The 14,701-nt window shown below is 43.8% G+C and overlaps 1 protein-coding gene across 2 annotated transcripts in view; it reads left to right on the top strand.

Moving 5' to 3' along the window:
- Positions 1 to 1,735: 1,735 nt before the first annotated feature.
- Positions 1,736 to 14,701, top strand: part of SYT13 (synaptotagmin 13) — a 20,519-nt gene continuing 7,553 nt past the window's right edge. The window contains exons 1-4 of one of the 2 annotated variants that reach the window (XM_042038641.1): positions 1,736 to 2,269; positions 7,348 to 7,570; positions 9,488 to 9,628; positions 11,154 to 11,467. In XM_042038641.1, coding sequence (XP_041894575.1) covers positions 2,087 to 2,269; positions 7,348 to 7,570; positions 9,488 to 9,628; positions 11,154 to 11,467 — 861 coding nt within the window. In that variant the 5' untranslated portion in view covers positions 1,736 to 2,086. The remainder of the gene's footprint in view (positions 2,270 to 7,347; positions 7,571 to 9,487; positions 9,629 to 11,153; positions 11,468 to 14,701) is intronic. The other variant, XM_042038643.1, reaches the window with a different exon arrangement.

The following is a 14,701-nucleotide window of genomic DNA, read 5'->3' as shown; positions in this document are numbered from 1 at the left end:
ACTCTCCTCACTTCTGCTTCTCTTGAGTGGTGGTAGGAGTCCATAACAACATGGTTCACTCTTCAAACTCAAGATGAGACCTCATGGCACCATGATTACAATGTTACCTGTTCATCTGTGGGCTGAATTAAGTAGCTGAGTCAGCAAATGTTTGGAACAGTCTACCTGCGGCAGAGAAAATTCAGATCGGAAGAGGCAAGCACAAGGATGCTGCTCAAGGCTTTGGAATCTCCTGAGCCACAGAAAGCAAAAAGCAAAGGGATCATTTAGTCAGATTTCTCAATCTCCTTTGTGTGATGTTCATCCCACTGCTGCACACAGGGAGAGGTGTGCCAGTCATCCAGCCTGGTGTGCCCACCTTTTGTTCTTGTAAAGATAGAAGACAAAGCTCAAGGTTTTCCTTTTATGGGCTGAGCTGAAAGACCAGTTTCCACGGGCTCAGCGCTTTCTTAGGGAACTGTCTCTGCTTAAGGAGTCCATTATGACTTGATTCTTGATGGAGGGTCAGGAGGCTTGGAAGTGAGGAGTGAGACGTCTGACAAGCCTGGTAGGGTGAGGAGAAGGGGAATGTGCACTGCAGCCATTAGGATGCTGCAGTGCTACAGAGGAATCTAACAGTTAAAGTGAGACTCAGATGCGTGAGGGAAGTTTTGTACCAGAGAGGTGAACATGTCACCAAGGAACAAAGGCTGAATGAGTTGTCATGAGTAAGATGTGAAACCTCAAAGAAAAAAAAAAGTCAAGAAAAATCTATGCAAAACCTGAGCTACAGAAAGATCAAAACCCCTGAATTTCTAAAAATTTCTCTGTACATAGTTAATTTGTTTTTCTGATCCATGGGCATCAACTATATTCCAAAACAGAATGACAAACTCCCAGTATAATCAGTAGAACTTGTTATTTTTTGGAATATTTTGCATTTTGCTTACAAGTTTCACTCTGGCCCAGAGATATAGTGACCAGAATTACAATCACCTTCTGCCCACTAGATTCTCCTTGTGAAGTACCCAGAACAGGGCTGTACACGCCATTAGAAACACATCAAATGATGGCATTTATTATCCTCTTCCCCAAGCTGGGCATTCTGAGAACTAAGGCAAAAATGAATGAGTCAGAGAAAGATAATCACACCATCACCTCAACAGAAAACTGGGATGGACATCCAGCTCTTCAAGTCTATTCATGCAGGTTCTTCTCCTGTGCTCAGCAGCCCACTGCCTAACACCAGTGTGGTAAGCACTATGACTAATATCTAGCATATGTTGTTTGCTTTCTCATTCTCTCCAGAGGAAGCAGCATATGCCCAAGTGTGTCTTGTTTGGTAGGATTTTCTGCTCTTTTTTTTAAATAGAGGTGCTGCTCTGCATTTATCCTACAGAAAGCAGCTCCAAAAGGTTCAGACCCTGTGCTTTGAGGGGCAGGTGGTGAGGAATGGGACAGGGCTTAAATCTTGCCTGTGTTTGTTCTGCAGCCTCTGAAGAATGAGAAAGTTTTGCCTGACTTATACAGAGGCTTTACTGTGACTACAGAGCTACCGTGCAGTGCTGTCATAACAGGGCTTCTCAGGCCAGCAGCTTTTGGCAGTCACTGTCTTTGCCTTAAGACAAAAAAATTCAACCTCTTGAGCATATCAGCAAGCCAGCCCCGAGAAATATTGCTGGAGAGATGATCAAACATTTGGATGCACTTTCTGTGAGTTAGCTAGCAAGGCCAGCCCCTTCTGCTGACGTCTTTCCTCTCTATCACACATCAGACTTTTCCCAGTGGAGCTGGAGAACAGGCTTCAATGAAAACTGCCTGTTTGCAGCTCTATGATTGCAGGCACCACAGTTACTATTTCCTCTCCCTGACCTGGAGCAGCAACTCCATCATCAGGATAGAAAGGTAGCTTGTTGCCTAGCAAAGGTGGGATGATTTATCTGTGTGTCTAGATTGGTCCCTTTGCTGCACAAGAGAATTGCTTTCAGACTTCCAAGGAGAATGAAGCCAGACTAGAAATCGGAGTGGATGTGGGAGAGCTGCTCTCCCAGGGAGTAGAAAGAGTCACAGGGTCTCTGTGCTTTCTGTTCCTGTGCAGCGCAGGACAATGGTTTTGTCTGCTCCAGTTATAGCCCTGGGGGCTACCTTAGGGACTGCAACTAGCATCCTTGCCCTCTGCGGTCTCACCTGCTTCTGCAAATGCAAGCAACCTGGGAAAGGACTCTCAGAAAAGGACCAAGAGGAGGAGATGGAAAATACTAAGCCCAGTGTGCTTCAGCCAGTCCAGCAAGTAAGACACGGTCTCTAATTTGCTCTGTGATTTTTCTTTAAATGCAGAGGGTGGGGATGCAACTTCCCTGTTAGGCTACTCAGCATGTGATTTATGCTGCCTGTTTATCTGCTTTCTGTGTTCAGGATATAACAACATGCCAGTGGGAGGAGGAGTGAGGGAAAAACAGAGATGAGCTGGGTACCACAGAATTACTGGAGCAGGAGACAGCTGCCACGGAGCCAAAGAGAAAGCTGCTAATGGCAGAAACAGGAGATGAGGACTGGAAATGCTGCTTAGTTGTTAAGATAGCTCAAAAGAGAAATAATTTCCTAAGAAGAGAAGACTGGATGGTACCAGGTGGCACGCAGCATTGTGAAGAAGAGATGGCTCCTGCTGAGATCTTGTATAGCAGCTATTTAATTCTATCCACAATATCTCATAGTTCCTGCAGGATAGTTCCCTGTCAACAGCTGGTTTCCTGTGAAAACCTTCCCTCCTCCTCCCTCCCTCTGCCCCTCTGAGGGGATTAATTATGTGTGAAGTTAAAACAAGGCATTGAAATCATAATAAAAAGCAAGTGAGAATCTAGACTGTGATGACTGGACAATCTCATCACCCAGTGAATTTCTTTTTCACTTACTGTAACAGGATTGTGGAGTATGGATAGTGTCAGGCATCCCTGTGTGCTTTTTCATTCTTGTTAGAATCCAAACAGCCTGATTTACTCCTGAGCTCAGTGCAAGAGAGAGCTAGGGGAATTATAGAATGTTTCTAATATACTTATTAATGGGAATCTCTTTTTCAAAGCAAAATGTTTGGTGATTTCCTTGGTTGAATATGGTCTTTAGCATGAGCTATAGCACCGGTCAGTCTCTGAAAGTATTACCTGTTGGTTGTTGCTCCTGATATTGGGATGTGCCTGTGTCCTTTCCACTTTCACCTAGCCATTCAACCAAGTGTTATGCCATAGTAGCCAATTCCAAAGGCCTGTGATCCATTGTATAAGAGTCTTTGTTTGCCTTTTAATTTTTTGAGCTGACTATTTTTTTGTATTCTTAAAGAGTGTAGCAGGAGTCCTAATTGAACTTCTCTGTAATGTTTGTAATGAAATACTCAGTCGTTCTCTGGCTTCCACTCTTAGGCTCTTAGTAGAAAAGAACCTCGGCATCTTCATGTTCCTGTTGCAGTTTATTCTGAGGAAAAATGACCAAATCTACAAACAGTATTGTAAGAACTGGTACACAAACATAGAATGGCATTAGCAGATCTTGTGGTTGCTGGAGGCAGGAGGAGAGGTGTGGGAGGATGGCTTCACTGACCATGGATTAACACCTGCACAGAGTTTAGGACTTCTCAAGAGATTGCTGCTAATTCTGACCCTCCCTCCATAAGCATGGTGAAAAACTCCTAGTACCTATTTGCACTTTCCTAGGATGAATTTCACCTGCTATTCTGTTTGATAGCCCAGTCATGTCCCTTTCAGGCTCCTTTCTTGTCTTTTCTACCCCATACAGGGGATTTGCTAACACCTGTATATAAGAATGTACAATGATGCAGAGATTTTCCCAAGTTTACTGTTAATGTGAATGAAAAATATGTAACTTTGACAGCCACATCACTTTGCATAGCAATTTTTCTAGCTGTTGTCTGCAGCAACACAACCCACAGATAACTTTACCATCAGGCTGTTTCCATGAGTTTGATATTGTAACCTCCAAGCTCAGAAACGACTCAAATCTTCATTTTAACTCCATCCTTGGACTGGGCTTTCTTTTTCTTTTATAGAGCCTTTTGGGAAACATCTTGGGAAAGTGTTAGTCCATCCTGGATCTTGTCCACGGGGCTGTTATCCTGTTTGCAGTACTGAAATAAGCACTAAGTCTCCATATTGTTCAGTTAAGCCTCCAGTACCCAGCAGCTACTCAGTTATAGTCCTCACTATATTTCTACACTCATCAAGTTTTGCCATGACTTGATTCAGTATTATATCCCAACAGGGGATCAAATTATTCAACCTGCCCTGAATGTATCACTATTACCTGAGTGATTTCGTTCTTTCTGCATTGTAGACTTTTTAATTTGAAGTATTATTTCCAATGTTACTGGCTTTATGGTTTTTTTTTTAAAGAAATCTGGCCATATTATAGCAACTGAGTGAACATTCTGTCACAGAAAGTGCAAAATGTTCTTGGTTTGCATATTCCATATGTTTAGCAATTCTTTCCAATTAAAATAATTTTCTTGCCAGGGACATGAATTCTATGCTGTCACTGATTCAGAATCAGCCTCTATACCTTCAAGAAATGAATCTCAATTTGAGTTCTGAGCTTGTGAAATTTTATTATCTCTATGTTTGTAAATTGTTCTGTTGGGACTTTTTTTCTGACTACATTAGTGCACAGTATGTCCTAGTCAGTGTTTGACATACTTAATTATTGAAGCCTGTCAGGGCCACTGATTCTGATAAACACAGATGATAAAAGGAAGATGTAGCAAGTCTGCATTTTACTCACTTGGCATGTCTCCCATGAGAATGATGCTTGTATTTGCTATAGACAGAGGCTCCCCATGGACATGCCCTGCATATGTGAGGAGGAAGAGTTCAAACACAAACACACATGGACAGAACAATGAGAAACTGCTATAAATTTGTAGAGTCTTAGCCAAGCCTGTAGAATGAAGATTCCTGAGCACATCCAGCAAGGGCAACAATCTGGTGCTTTGAGTGACACTGGGCAGGCACACAGAAGGGTCAGTTGCAGCCTCCTTGCTCCTTTTGGTTTATTTGCTTTCATGCATTTTTGCAGAACTATATGAACCCTTCTGCTCTTGTCTTTATTTAAGACACAACTGCTGAGTTGCAAAGGGAACTTCCATAGGGCACTGCTATGTAACTGGATTAGCAGACAGCACTTGGGAAAAGAGCTGGCAGCAAAATAATAAACAGAGGCAGATGCAGTTGGAAGAGGGGGTGGGCTAGTCCCACTGTGCTTGCATATGTCTCTCATCTCTAACTCTGCAGAGCAGACAGACAAGAGGAATATTTAGACCCAATGGAGTTCTTAGATGCTGTGTGCTGATGGATTTCCTGACTAAATACCTGGCTTTTAGCAAGAGGAAGAAAAGATTGTACTAAGAATACCTCAAATTTGTGTGGTGTTTTTCATCCCAGAGGATCTTGGAGTGCTTCGTGTGCTGGCAGCACAGAGCAATGCAGGCAGGAGGCTCCAGTGTGATGACCAGTGAGTGGTAGGACAGCAGCCTGACACAGCAGCTCCAGGAGAGAGAACAGCAGAGGCTGACCCCCACGTCAGGCACTGTGTGTGCTGGATGTAATGCCTCTGCACTACAAAGCAACCTGCCTTTCCTAGCTGTTGTCCAGTGACTCCTCACATATTCTGCTTGGTTTGTTTGCTTTAATTTTAGAAGAATGGAAAACTGCATTTAAGGTTTGGATCAGTAACTTCACATTTCCTAGGTATTTTAGGACTGATGAGGCTCACATCTCTGAAAGAGGGAACTCACTTACAGCCCCACACTGTGTAACTTACATAACATCTAAACTCAGCTGAATGCTAGGTGAGGATGGCACACAGTGACGTCTTTCTGTCTCAGCCCACTTCTCTTTCAAAGCCCTTAAAATTAGACAAGACAAAATGCTATGTTGCAAAGTAGACTTCCTAAACACCGGTGCGCTGGCTGCCTTGAGAAGACAGTCACTGACCTAATTAGTTCCCAACCACTGCCAAGTGCATGTAACCTGGATCTCCATAAGCAGAATATGACTAAGCTAACATCCAAGACTGCTCTCTTTCTTCAGCTGTTTCTTGAGAGATTGTTATGCTTCCTCTGGACATACAAGCTGGCACCAGGAAATCCCAACACAGACAAATGTTTCAGGGCATCATCTACATTCATTATTAATAGGAAACAATAAGACTAATGAAAAACTTTAATTAAAGTTATGAACCTTTTCTGTCTCACCCTCAATCTTGACACAAAATAGGTTGGCAGGCAGTAGGCTGGAGATAATCCCACTGCACAATAATCAACCAAAACAGCTATTTTACTTTTTTTTTTCCTCTCATGTTTTGGAAACAATAATAAACTTGTTGCAAGGGTTGGAGTCATTTGGTAATCAGCTTTTGTTCTCCCACATTAATGAATCCAAACATAAATGAATCAGGAATTATTTCAGTTATAAGCAGACAGGATTCTTTCTTGGGACATAAGGAATGTTCTATTCCACTAAAATATTTTTCTTTGTTTTGGGATGCAAAAAAGGCAATGCTTTTTTTGCCAATCTTTGCTTGGACTGCCTGAGCACTGCATCATCTTGCAGGCTCTTCCGCTCATCCCATGTTCATGATTCAGTGAGGAATTGAAGTGTTAAGAACAAAATCAGACACAAATCCAAATTTCAGTCCTGGTGTAATAAGGGGCAGATGTGTGTCTGAGGGTCAGATGGAGCTCTGGTCCACAGAACCAAGAGGCTGAGATGACCACTGAATCAACTACTCTTGGTTTGCCAGTCCAGGGCTCATTTGTTCAACCAGTTCTCCTTAGTCTTATTGCACCATGATCATACTTGCTCCAGGTGACAATATGATTTATATCTTTGCATTCCTCATGCTTTCTGCGTACTCACATAAAATATTCTGGAATCTGTGAGATGGCGGTAGCCTCTTGCTCTTGGATTTGACTTCAAACATTAAGGTAAAAATTGCCATATCTCAATCATAGCAAAATTAACTTCATGGTTAATTTCTTTGCTAAGATGAAAGGATTAACTTATGAAAAGATTAACTGGTACCAGAACAGAGGAAAAATCAAATCATAAGAACATATCTTTTTCTTATTGCAATCAAACATCTGTAGAAGAATAAATCTGAAAAGACACACACCAAGTAGAAGGTATCATCTTTGGCAAGAAAGTCTCCAAACACACAGGCAGGGGTTTCTACAAGCCAAGAAAAAATGATCGTAGGACTCACCAGAGGCACTGCTTTTTTCCTATCTCAGCTCATTTAACATTAAGAGAATTAGAGGAATTAGTGTAATTAGTGCAAAGTAATAAACAAGGTTTTAATTTTCAGTTCAACATCAAGAAAACCGCAGAGCCAGTCCAGCCTCGAGCACTTCTGAAGTTTCCCAACATTTATGGCCCCAAACCAGAAGTAACTTCACCTGAAATTGTTAACTACACACAGTACTCTCTGAAGACCACAGAAGAACCAGCTACCAGAAAACATACTGCTTTGGATGAGAATAGGATGAAGATACAAGTCAATGAAGAGCTGTTTGTTCTCCCTCAAAACGGTAGGAGCTTTTGGTCTTCAGACTAACAATTGCTTCAGACTAACAATTGTAAATCTGTAATACTTCTGAGCATAATGTGATTGTTGTCCAAGAAATAAGTGTGAAAGTGAAGGCATAGGATGCTTTTCACTTTCTTACCATGAGCACTCTGATTTCTGTTTTCAATTCATTTGTTTGATAGAAGGTAGCTGTGGAGCTCATCAGGATATTCTGGTAACAAAGCTGCAGTTGTACCTTGTTGCAATTTTTTTAACCTAAACATCTTTTGTGTTGAAGAATCTGGCTCCCTGGTAGCAGACATTTTGTAGAAAAGCACATTTAGTGGTTTTGCTGAGAGCAGTAGCCAGAATATGTGTGAAATATCTGGCCAAAATTAGGCAGAGTATCTCCTCCAGGTCAAATGCTAGCTGTCCAGCAACTGTCCTTGTCAGGGACAGTGGGGGTCAAAGCTTCTAATTTTCTCTGCTCCATTTTTTCCACTGGTTTGGTGAGATGTTCTTGGCTTATTGTAATGTGCAGTGAAACCAGAGGCTGACACCTCAAAGGTTTCTGCCAAACAGAATTTCTGTTTCCCAGCCAGCCCAAAGGTTACCACTCCAAATCCTGAAACACAAGATTTCTGGAGCCTGAAAGAAAATGCAATCTTAATTACATGCATCTGGCAGCAGGTCTGGGTTTCTTCCATACTGATTTTTAACTTCACCGCTGCCTTTTAACAGAGTAATTTACTCTGATGGTTACCACTTTAATAAAACCTTCCTGAAGATTTGCCAGAGAGAAAATGCCATCTGCCATTATTTTTATTGAGTACTCTTTTTAGTTCTTTTTAATTGTTAGACATAATATTTTTGCCCTTCTAGAAGTTCAATTGCTACATTCACCCCTCCATCCTGAGACTGGTGAGTATGGAAAAGAAAGTACCATGGGAAGCAGATGCATTGGAGGAAGAGACTGTCTGAGCCACATCCTTAGGTGTCAGGGAAAAGATTATAGGGTGGAAAAGATGAAAGATGATGGCTGCATTTAGGCTAAAGCTTTATATAAGTGTTGGTGTAAGAGCCTCTCTGCACTGCTAATGGCACAAGCAAGTTTCCTTCCTGCTGTGCCTGATTTTATAGCTCGAGTGTTGCTAAAATTAAGCAAGAATTGTTGTGTTCTCCTTTTGATGCCACAATGAACTGGTCTGAACTGTCGCTGAGATTTTTATGAGGAAATGTGCTGGTCCCACTATTGTTTTCTGTGTGAATCAGAACTGACCTTGCAGATAACAACTTTGGATGACAAAAATCTCTGGCTTCTCTTTTAGTCTTGCAACTTGCTTTATATCAGTATGAAACACGTACTCAACCCCAAAATCACACACGGAGAAACTGCCTTATGGATTCCAAAGTTCATTGCCTTCAACCTGGTTAGGTGCTATGGAAATAGATGTCTTTTGCATGACAAAGACTTCATTGTTAAAATTTAAAAAGAAAACCCAAAATGTTTAGAGAGGTCTGACCTAATGCAGAGTTGCACAGCAGCTCAAAAGCAGACTCATATTCTCATTGCAGAGAACACGAGGTTTAATTGAATAATGCCAGTTAAAAGAATATAAAACAACATAGCAAGTAATGAGTGTCGTGTAGACACCTTGTCCTAGTCATAAGGTAAAAGGGCAAGTGTGTCAACTATCATAGAGCACAAGGTGGTGGAGAGCAGAAGTCTTGTCCAAATGCTGTAGAAAGAGCTGAAAGTGCAAGTAAACAAGTAAACAGAGCAAAAAGGCTGTATGATGACGGAGGAAGAAGGAAAGTAAATTATAGCCTTGCATACAAAGTGCAGGAATAGTGAGACATTTAGAAAAGTAAAGGCAAGAGAAGGTGGATTTGTTCTCTTGGGAAGGGGAAGAGCTGCTTGCTAAAGGGGCTGTTTCAGTTCCAGGTGTGGTAAAGGACGTGTGTGTCACAGAGCACCTGAAGCCCGAGCGGGCAGCCAGCTGTAACCAGGCCCCCGAGCTGCACTACTCCCTGGTGTACGACCAACAGCAGGCCGAGCTGCGCGTGGCCCTTCTGGAAGGTGAGGCACACATCTCCCGGCCTGAATGGGGCAAGACACCTGCTGATTACGCTTAGACGAAGTTCCCCTCCTATCTTAAGACCAACAGGTGCCCCCAGGACCACTGGATGTTTCACTGGTTCTGGGCTTGCAGAACAGGAATACCTGTCAATGTCACTGCTTGAAGAGGGTGTAGCTTGGGAACAATTGTTTGCACAGCTTTGTCAGGAACCAGGATGGGCTCCTTCAGTCCCAGCCAAAGCAACCTCTTTTTTTCATTTTTTCCTTTGGGGGCAGAAGGAACGAGGTTACTATCTCCTTCCTCTCTATACCTTTCATTCTTCAACCTAATCCACTCCATATTGCCTTTTCCTCAAGTAAAGTCAAAGCCTGAGCTGGAGATACCAGACTTATTTTGAGGAAAGGCCCTCTGGCAGTGCCTGGCCAGGCAGCCAGGCTCCGTGTCACACTCTGACAACTGTAACAGCTTCTCCACTCAGGGCTGGAGCATCATCAGTTCCTCTGGGAGAGTAAAATAAGCTGACTGAATAATTCATGCACAGTCTAGGTCTCTGTGGAAACCTAATCAAATCACACCCTCTGAGGCGAGCACTGAAAGGGTGCTGAATGGCAGCCACTGCTGTGGGCCTCCTGCCAGCAGCCAGCCCACAGTTCCCCTCCAGGATGAACACCCACGCCAGCTGGCTGCCACCCTGGCACCCCAGTGCACAGGACCTGGCTCTGCTCCCCTGAGAAGCCAGGAGAGCCCTGTGACCCATGGGTCTGGCAGTTCAGGAGCAGCTGTCCTTGGACTGGCTGCAGTGAGGATGAGAGTCTTGCCCTCAAAGCCATGATATTCAATGACCCCTTGGAGGAGGGTGTATTCCTCTTGCTGTGGAGAAGGCAGTGCAATTCCGTTACTGAAACTGAAGAGGAGTGTGAAATGCCATTCTCACTCTAGGTTTTTCAACATAAAAGGGACTTAAAATTAGGGATGAATGTCTCTTGACACAAGTCTTTTGGGCTTTGGGATGGCTTCTGATAGATTCATTTACCAGAGGTTGGACCAGCAGAATACAATAACCCTTAGACATCCCACACTGGCCTGCAGGATGGGTGTGTGCCAAGGGAAGCTATATCCATCTCTGATGTCTGTGACTGACCTTCCTGCTTTTAAAGCCATTGTAAGAAGCCTTTTTTGTGTGCAAAGGTAAAAGTAAATGAGAACTGCCAATCCCTGTTTCACGCTGCCTTATTTCAGAGCTGTTCTGCATCTTTCAACAGAATGTGTTTCCTTGAACTCACCTGTTGCTCTCCCAAACACTGGCAGCATCCTTCTGCAGTAGCAGAAGGACAGGGACATTGTGCAGCCTGAGGAAAACACCACAGCGTGGCCTCACAGCTTAATTTGCCCCAATGCAGGCAGGAACAGGGGTCAATGTCTATGCAGCTGTTTTATTTTATGGCTCTCATAAAACCAGCAATGTAGCCACAGATATTTCAGGGTTGTCTTTTGTGAGACGTCCTTACCACCCATCTTTTCCAGCTCTGCATGGCAGAATGAGTGGGGACCAAGATGCTGGCTGCCATTGCTACATACTGGGCACACTGGCGAGCAAGTCTGGTATTGCTGAGGCCCAGACAGAGCTGAAGAAGAAGGTACTTCACACCCTTTGGGAGGAAGCACTGCGATTCCCATTAACAGAGGAGGAGATGCCAGGAGGGACACTGACTCTCACTCTGAGAAACTGCGACAAGTTCTCCAGGCACAGCATTGTGGGGGAACTCAAACTGAACCTTGCTGAAGTGGAGGAATCCTTTGGGAAGGCCCAGTGGGAAAGGCTAAAGAGCCCAGAGAAGGTATGGACTCAGTCTGTGTCAGTAGTTCAGAAACCCTAATGATTAAGAGTTTGGACAAGAGAAACCCTTTTTCTAGATGGCTGCATGTGGGTGGGTGGCTTTATTTGTTTGGAGCAGGTTTAGAGGGGTGATGTGTGACTGCACAGATCACTCAGCACAGCTCTGTGCTGGTCTGTAGCTCATCATATCAGAAGCCCTTCCATCTATTGCTCCCAATAGTTAATGTGTCACAACTCCCTCAACTCCTCCCCAATTATATGACAATCTGACACTGGCATCTGTAATTCAAATGCTGTGTCTAGAAAAAGGTGTGTGAGCTTCTAAGAATTAGCAACACAGGACCAGAGTGGCAAGAGCTGAAATATCAGAGAGTGCCTACAGAGCCCAAGGGAGGGACTCTGCAAAGCTGGGTGTGGGTAGGGCATACAGTGGCACCCCAAGGAGCCTTAAGCTAGGAGTGGAATACATTGTTAGGAATGAAATACTGGGCTGAAGGACACTTATTCTTACTGGAATCAATCCACTGCTATTTGTTCTGGGAGATGTCAAAATATCATTCATTGCATAGTGTTGGTTTCCTTAAACATCAAAACCTTTCTTTCCTCCCTTATCCACATCTTGCCAGCTTCACAGACAGGGAAAATGGAGGGAAGGGTTCCAACAGTTCTTGAAGTGGGTACAGGGGATGCTTCATGTGCACTAATTTCTTGCATGTTTCCTCAGGAGCCTTTTCCCTGCCATGAACTAGATTATTCTTCTAGCAGCAACAATTCACTTAACATGGCAGCAGGATGCTGCTTCTGCTGCTGCTTGTTCATCACAAGTGGTACCTCTTGTAGTCTGCTGTGGTATGGCTGAGCAATGCAAAACAACACCAGCACCATCACTAAGCACGATGAAATAAATTATTGCCTGTCACCATCAGGGGTGAGGGCTCTCCACCGAGCTGGCCATAGACACAGAGTACCGAGTTAGCACTTCTGATTTCCAGTGGTGCTGATTTATCTGATAACCACTTGAATACTAATTGGACTGTCCACACTAAAAAAAATCTGTCAGGGACAGAGGCAGCAGACACAAATGCGTGGTCTGAATGAGTTTAGTAAACTTCACACATGAGACTGAATATTTGTCTAATAGCTGTAGCCCTCTAATAGCTGTAGCTGTAGCCCTCTCCCTCCATCCTGAAGCATCTGGTTTTTTAGCAATACCCAAGAAACAGCCTGTTCACAGCAATGATAAGTTGTTACTCCAGTGCACCTGATGAAATCTGGATATACTGGGAATTCTGCCTTGGTCCAGCTTCACAACCACACACAGAAACAGGACAGCATTCATTTCTTCTCCAGGCTGACAGCACAAGGTTAACACCAGCAGTACTGCTGAACAGTGCCCCAGTTTGAGCTGAGGATGTGCAGTGAAAGCTGAATTTGCGTCATCTGGGACCGGAGAGAGCCAACCATTGCACGGATAGCTTATGTATACAGATCCTGAATCATTCATTGAAAACCAGAGAGGGAGGGAGTGAGGAAGAGCTGATCAAAAAAGAGGAGCTATTTTTGACAGCATTCATCCAGGAACAAAGTTACTGAGCTTTGTCAAAAGTGTGACATTTCCTTGAAATGCCAGGAAAGGCAGAAATTTCGTTCTTACCTTCCCAGTAATTCTCCCACACACAAGGGAAGGAGCTCAGAGCAGAGCTTACAGCTAACCAGGTAGTGCAATTAGCATTCAGGAATTCATTGAGTCCTGTGAGCAATGCAAAGAGTAGATACTGTAGACTGATATCCTTATCTTGTCTTCCTTCCCTCCCACTGCTTTGCTAATGACAGTGATGATAGTGGGTTGATGATAGTGTGTCCTTGCATAGCAACTTCCCTTTTGTGATTTCGTGGTGCCCTGCACGTAATTCATTGGTGACCCCTTGTTGCTTTTTATCCATATCGAATAGAAAGAAATACTGAAGCTCTGATGGTTGTCTGGATTTGCAGGATTGCAGCACAAAATGTAGGTTATGGATTTAATAGGTAAAAGGAAACAAAGAAAACAAAGCCCCGAAGTGGGAAGGAAAAGTACCTCTGGTTTGGTCTGTTCACGCAGAATTCCAGCAGAGACCACCCATTGTAGGTTTTGTTTTCATGTGGATATAGGCTGGCCAAAAATTTGATCAGCACATCAGGAGCTAGAAAGTCATAAGCACAAGATGTGATCTGAGTACAATGTGTGTGTTTGTGCGTGTGTGCACATCTACAGAGCCCCAACCCCTCCCAATCTCCACTGCATCTGTCTGTGCCTGGAGCTACAGGAACCAAATTCTAGCCACGAGCTATAGAATGGGACCTGCTGAGATGTAGTGGGGATAAATAAACAAACACAGTTTATGACATGCCTAAACTCTGGGTTTGCATTGGGGTGGTGTTTGGGCTTGTCCCTCGGTGTACAGTTCTTTTGTAGTGGGCATACAGGCATTTGAAACTGCCTCTTTTTATGTGTGAGCTTTTTAAAGGTCCACCTAAATTTAAGACAGGATTCATGTAAGTGAAATGCATATGAGCCCTTCATTGCTACCTGAGTGCACAAAAAAAGATTCACTTGGGCTGACTTAGGATTGAATTTCAGGCTTCCTTGCTAATGGCTTCCTACCTGATTTGTGCAGGACAAATTAGTCATTTGAACCAGACAGTGATGACAGCCATGTTTCTGGAGAGTCAGTCAGCTCATGGGGAGCATACAGGGGCTTGTCCTTGCCTGTTTCGAATAACTGGTTGAAAACTGAGTTTGAAATATTTATGGCTCACTTAGTAACGACACTGCAGAGCACAGAAATGGCCTGGAGAAGGGCTGTCTGTCCTCGAGGATGTAGAACATGCTAAGGAGCCCAGAATGAATTTGTTGAATTGACATTGGCTTTTTGGGACTCTTCTGGGTCATTAACCTCACACTAAACCAGATTTCTGTCACAAGCTCCCACTCACTGAGAGAATAACTGCTCCCCTTTCGTCCCTTGCCATGGGCTGTCAGCTCTGCACACAACGGTGTGGGACTTCTCTCCTTCCCTGCTGGCTCCCAAAAAGGAAACAGCATTACTCTCCCAAGGGAGAGCAGTGATGGTGTGACTGTGTCCCTAGGCTTCATCAACAAGGGTTGCTTGTCCAGGGCAAGTGGAAGTAAGGGGAAAGGGAAAGGGAAAGGGAAAGGGAAAGGGAAAGGGAAAGGGAAAGGGAAAGGGAAAGG

Source organism: Corvus kubaryi, unplaced genomic scaffold (assembly GCF_017639235.1).
Source record: "Corvus kubaryi isolate FWS band 111438036 unplaced genomic scaffold, C.kubaryi_AGA036_p1.0 37392, whole genome shotgun sequence".
Lineage (NCBI taxonomy): Eukaryota > Metazoa > Chordata > Aves > Passeriformes > Corvidae > Corvus > Corvus kubaryi.
Note: the sequence above shows the minus strand (reverse complement) of the source record. Positions and strands in the feature narration are given on the sequence as shown.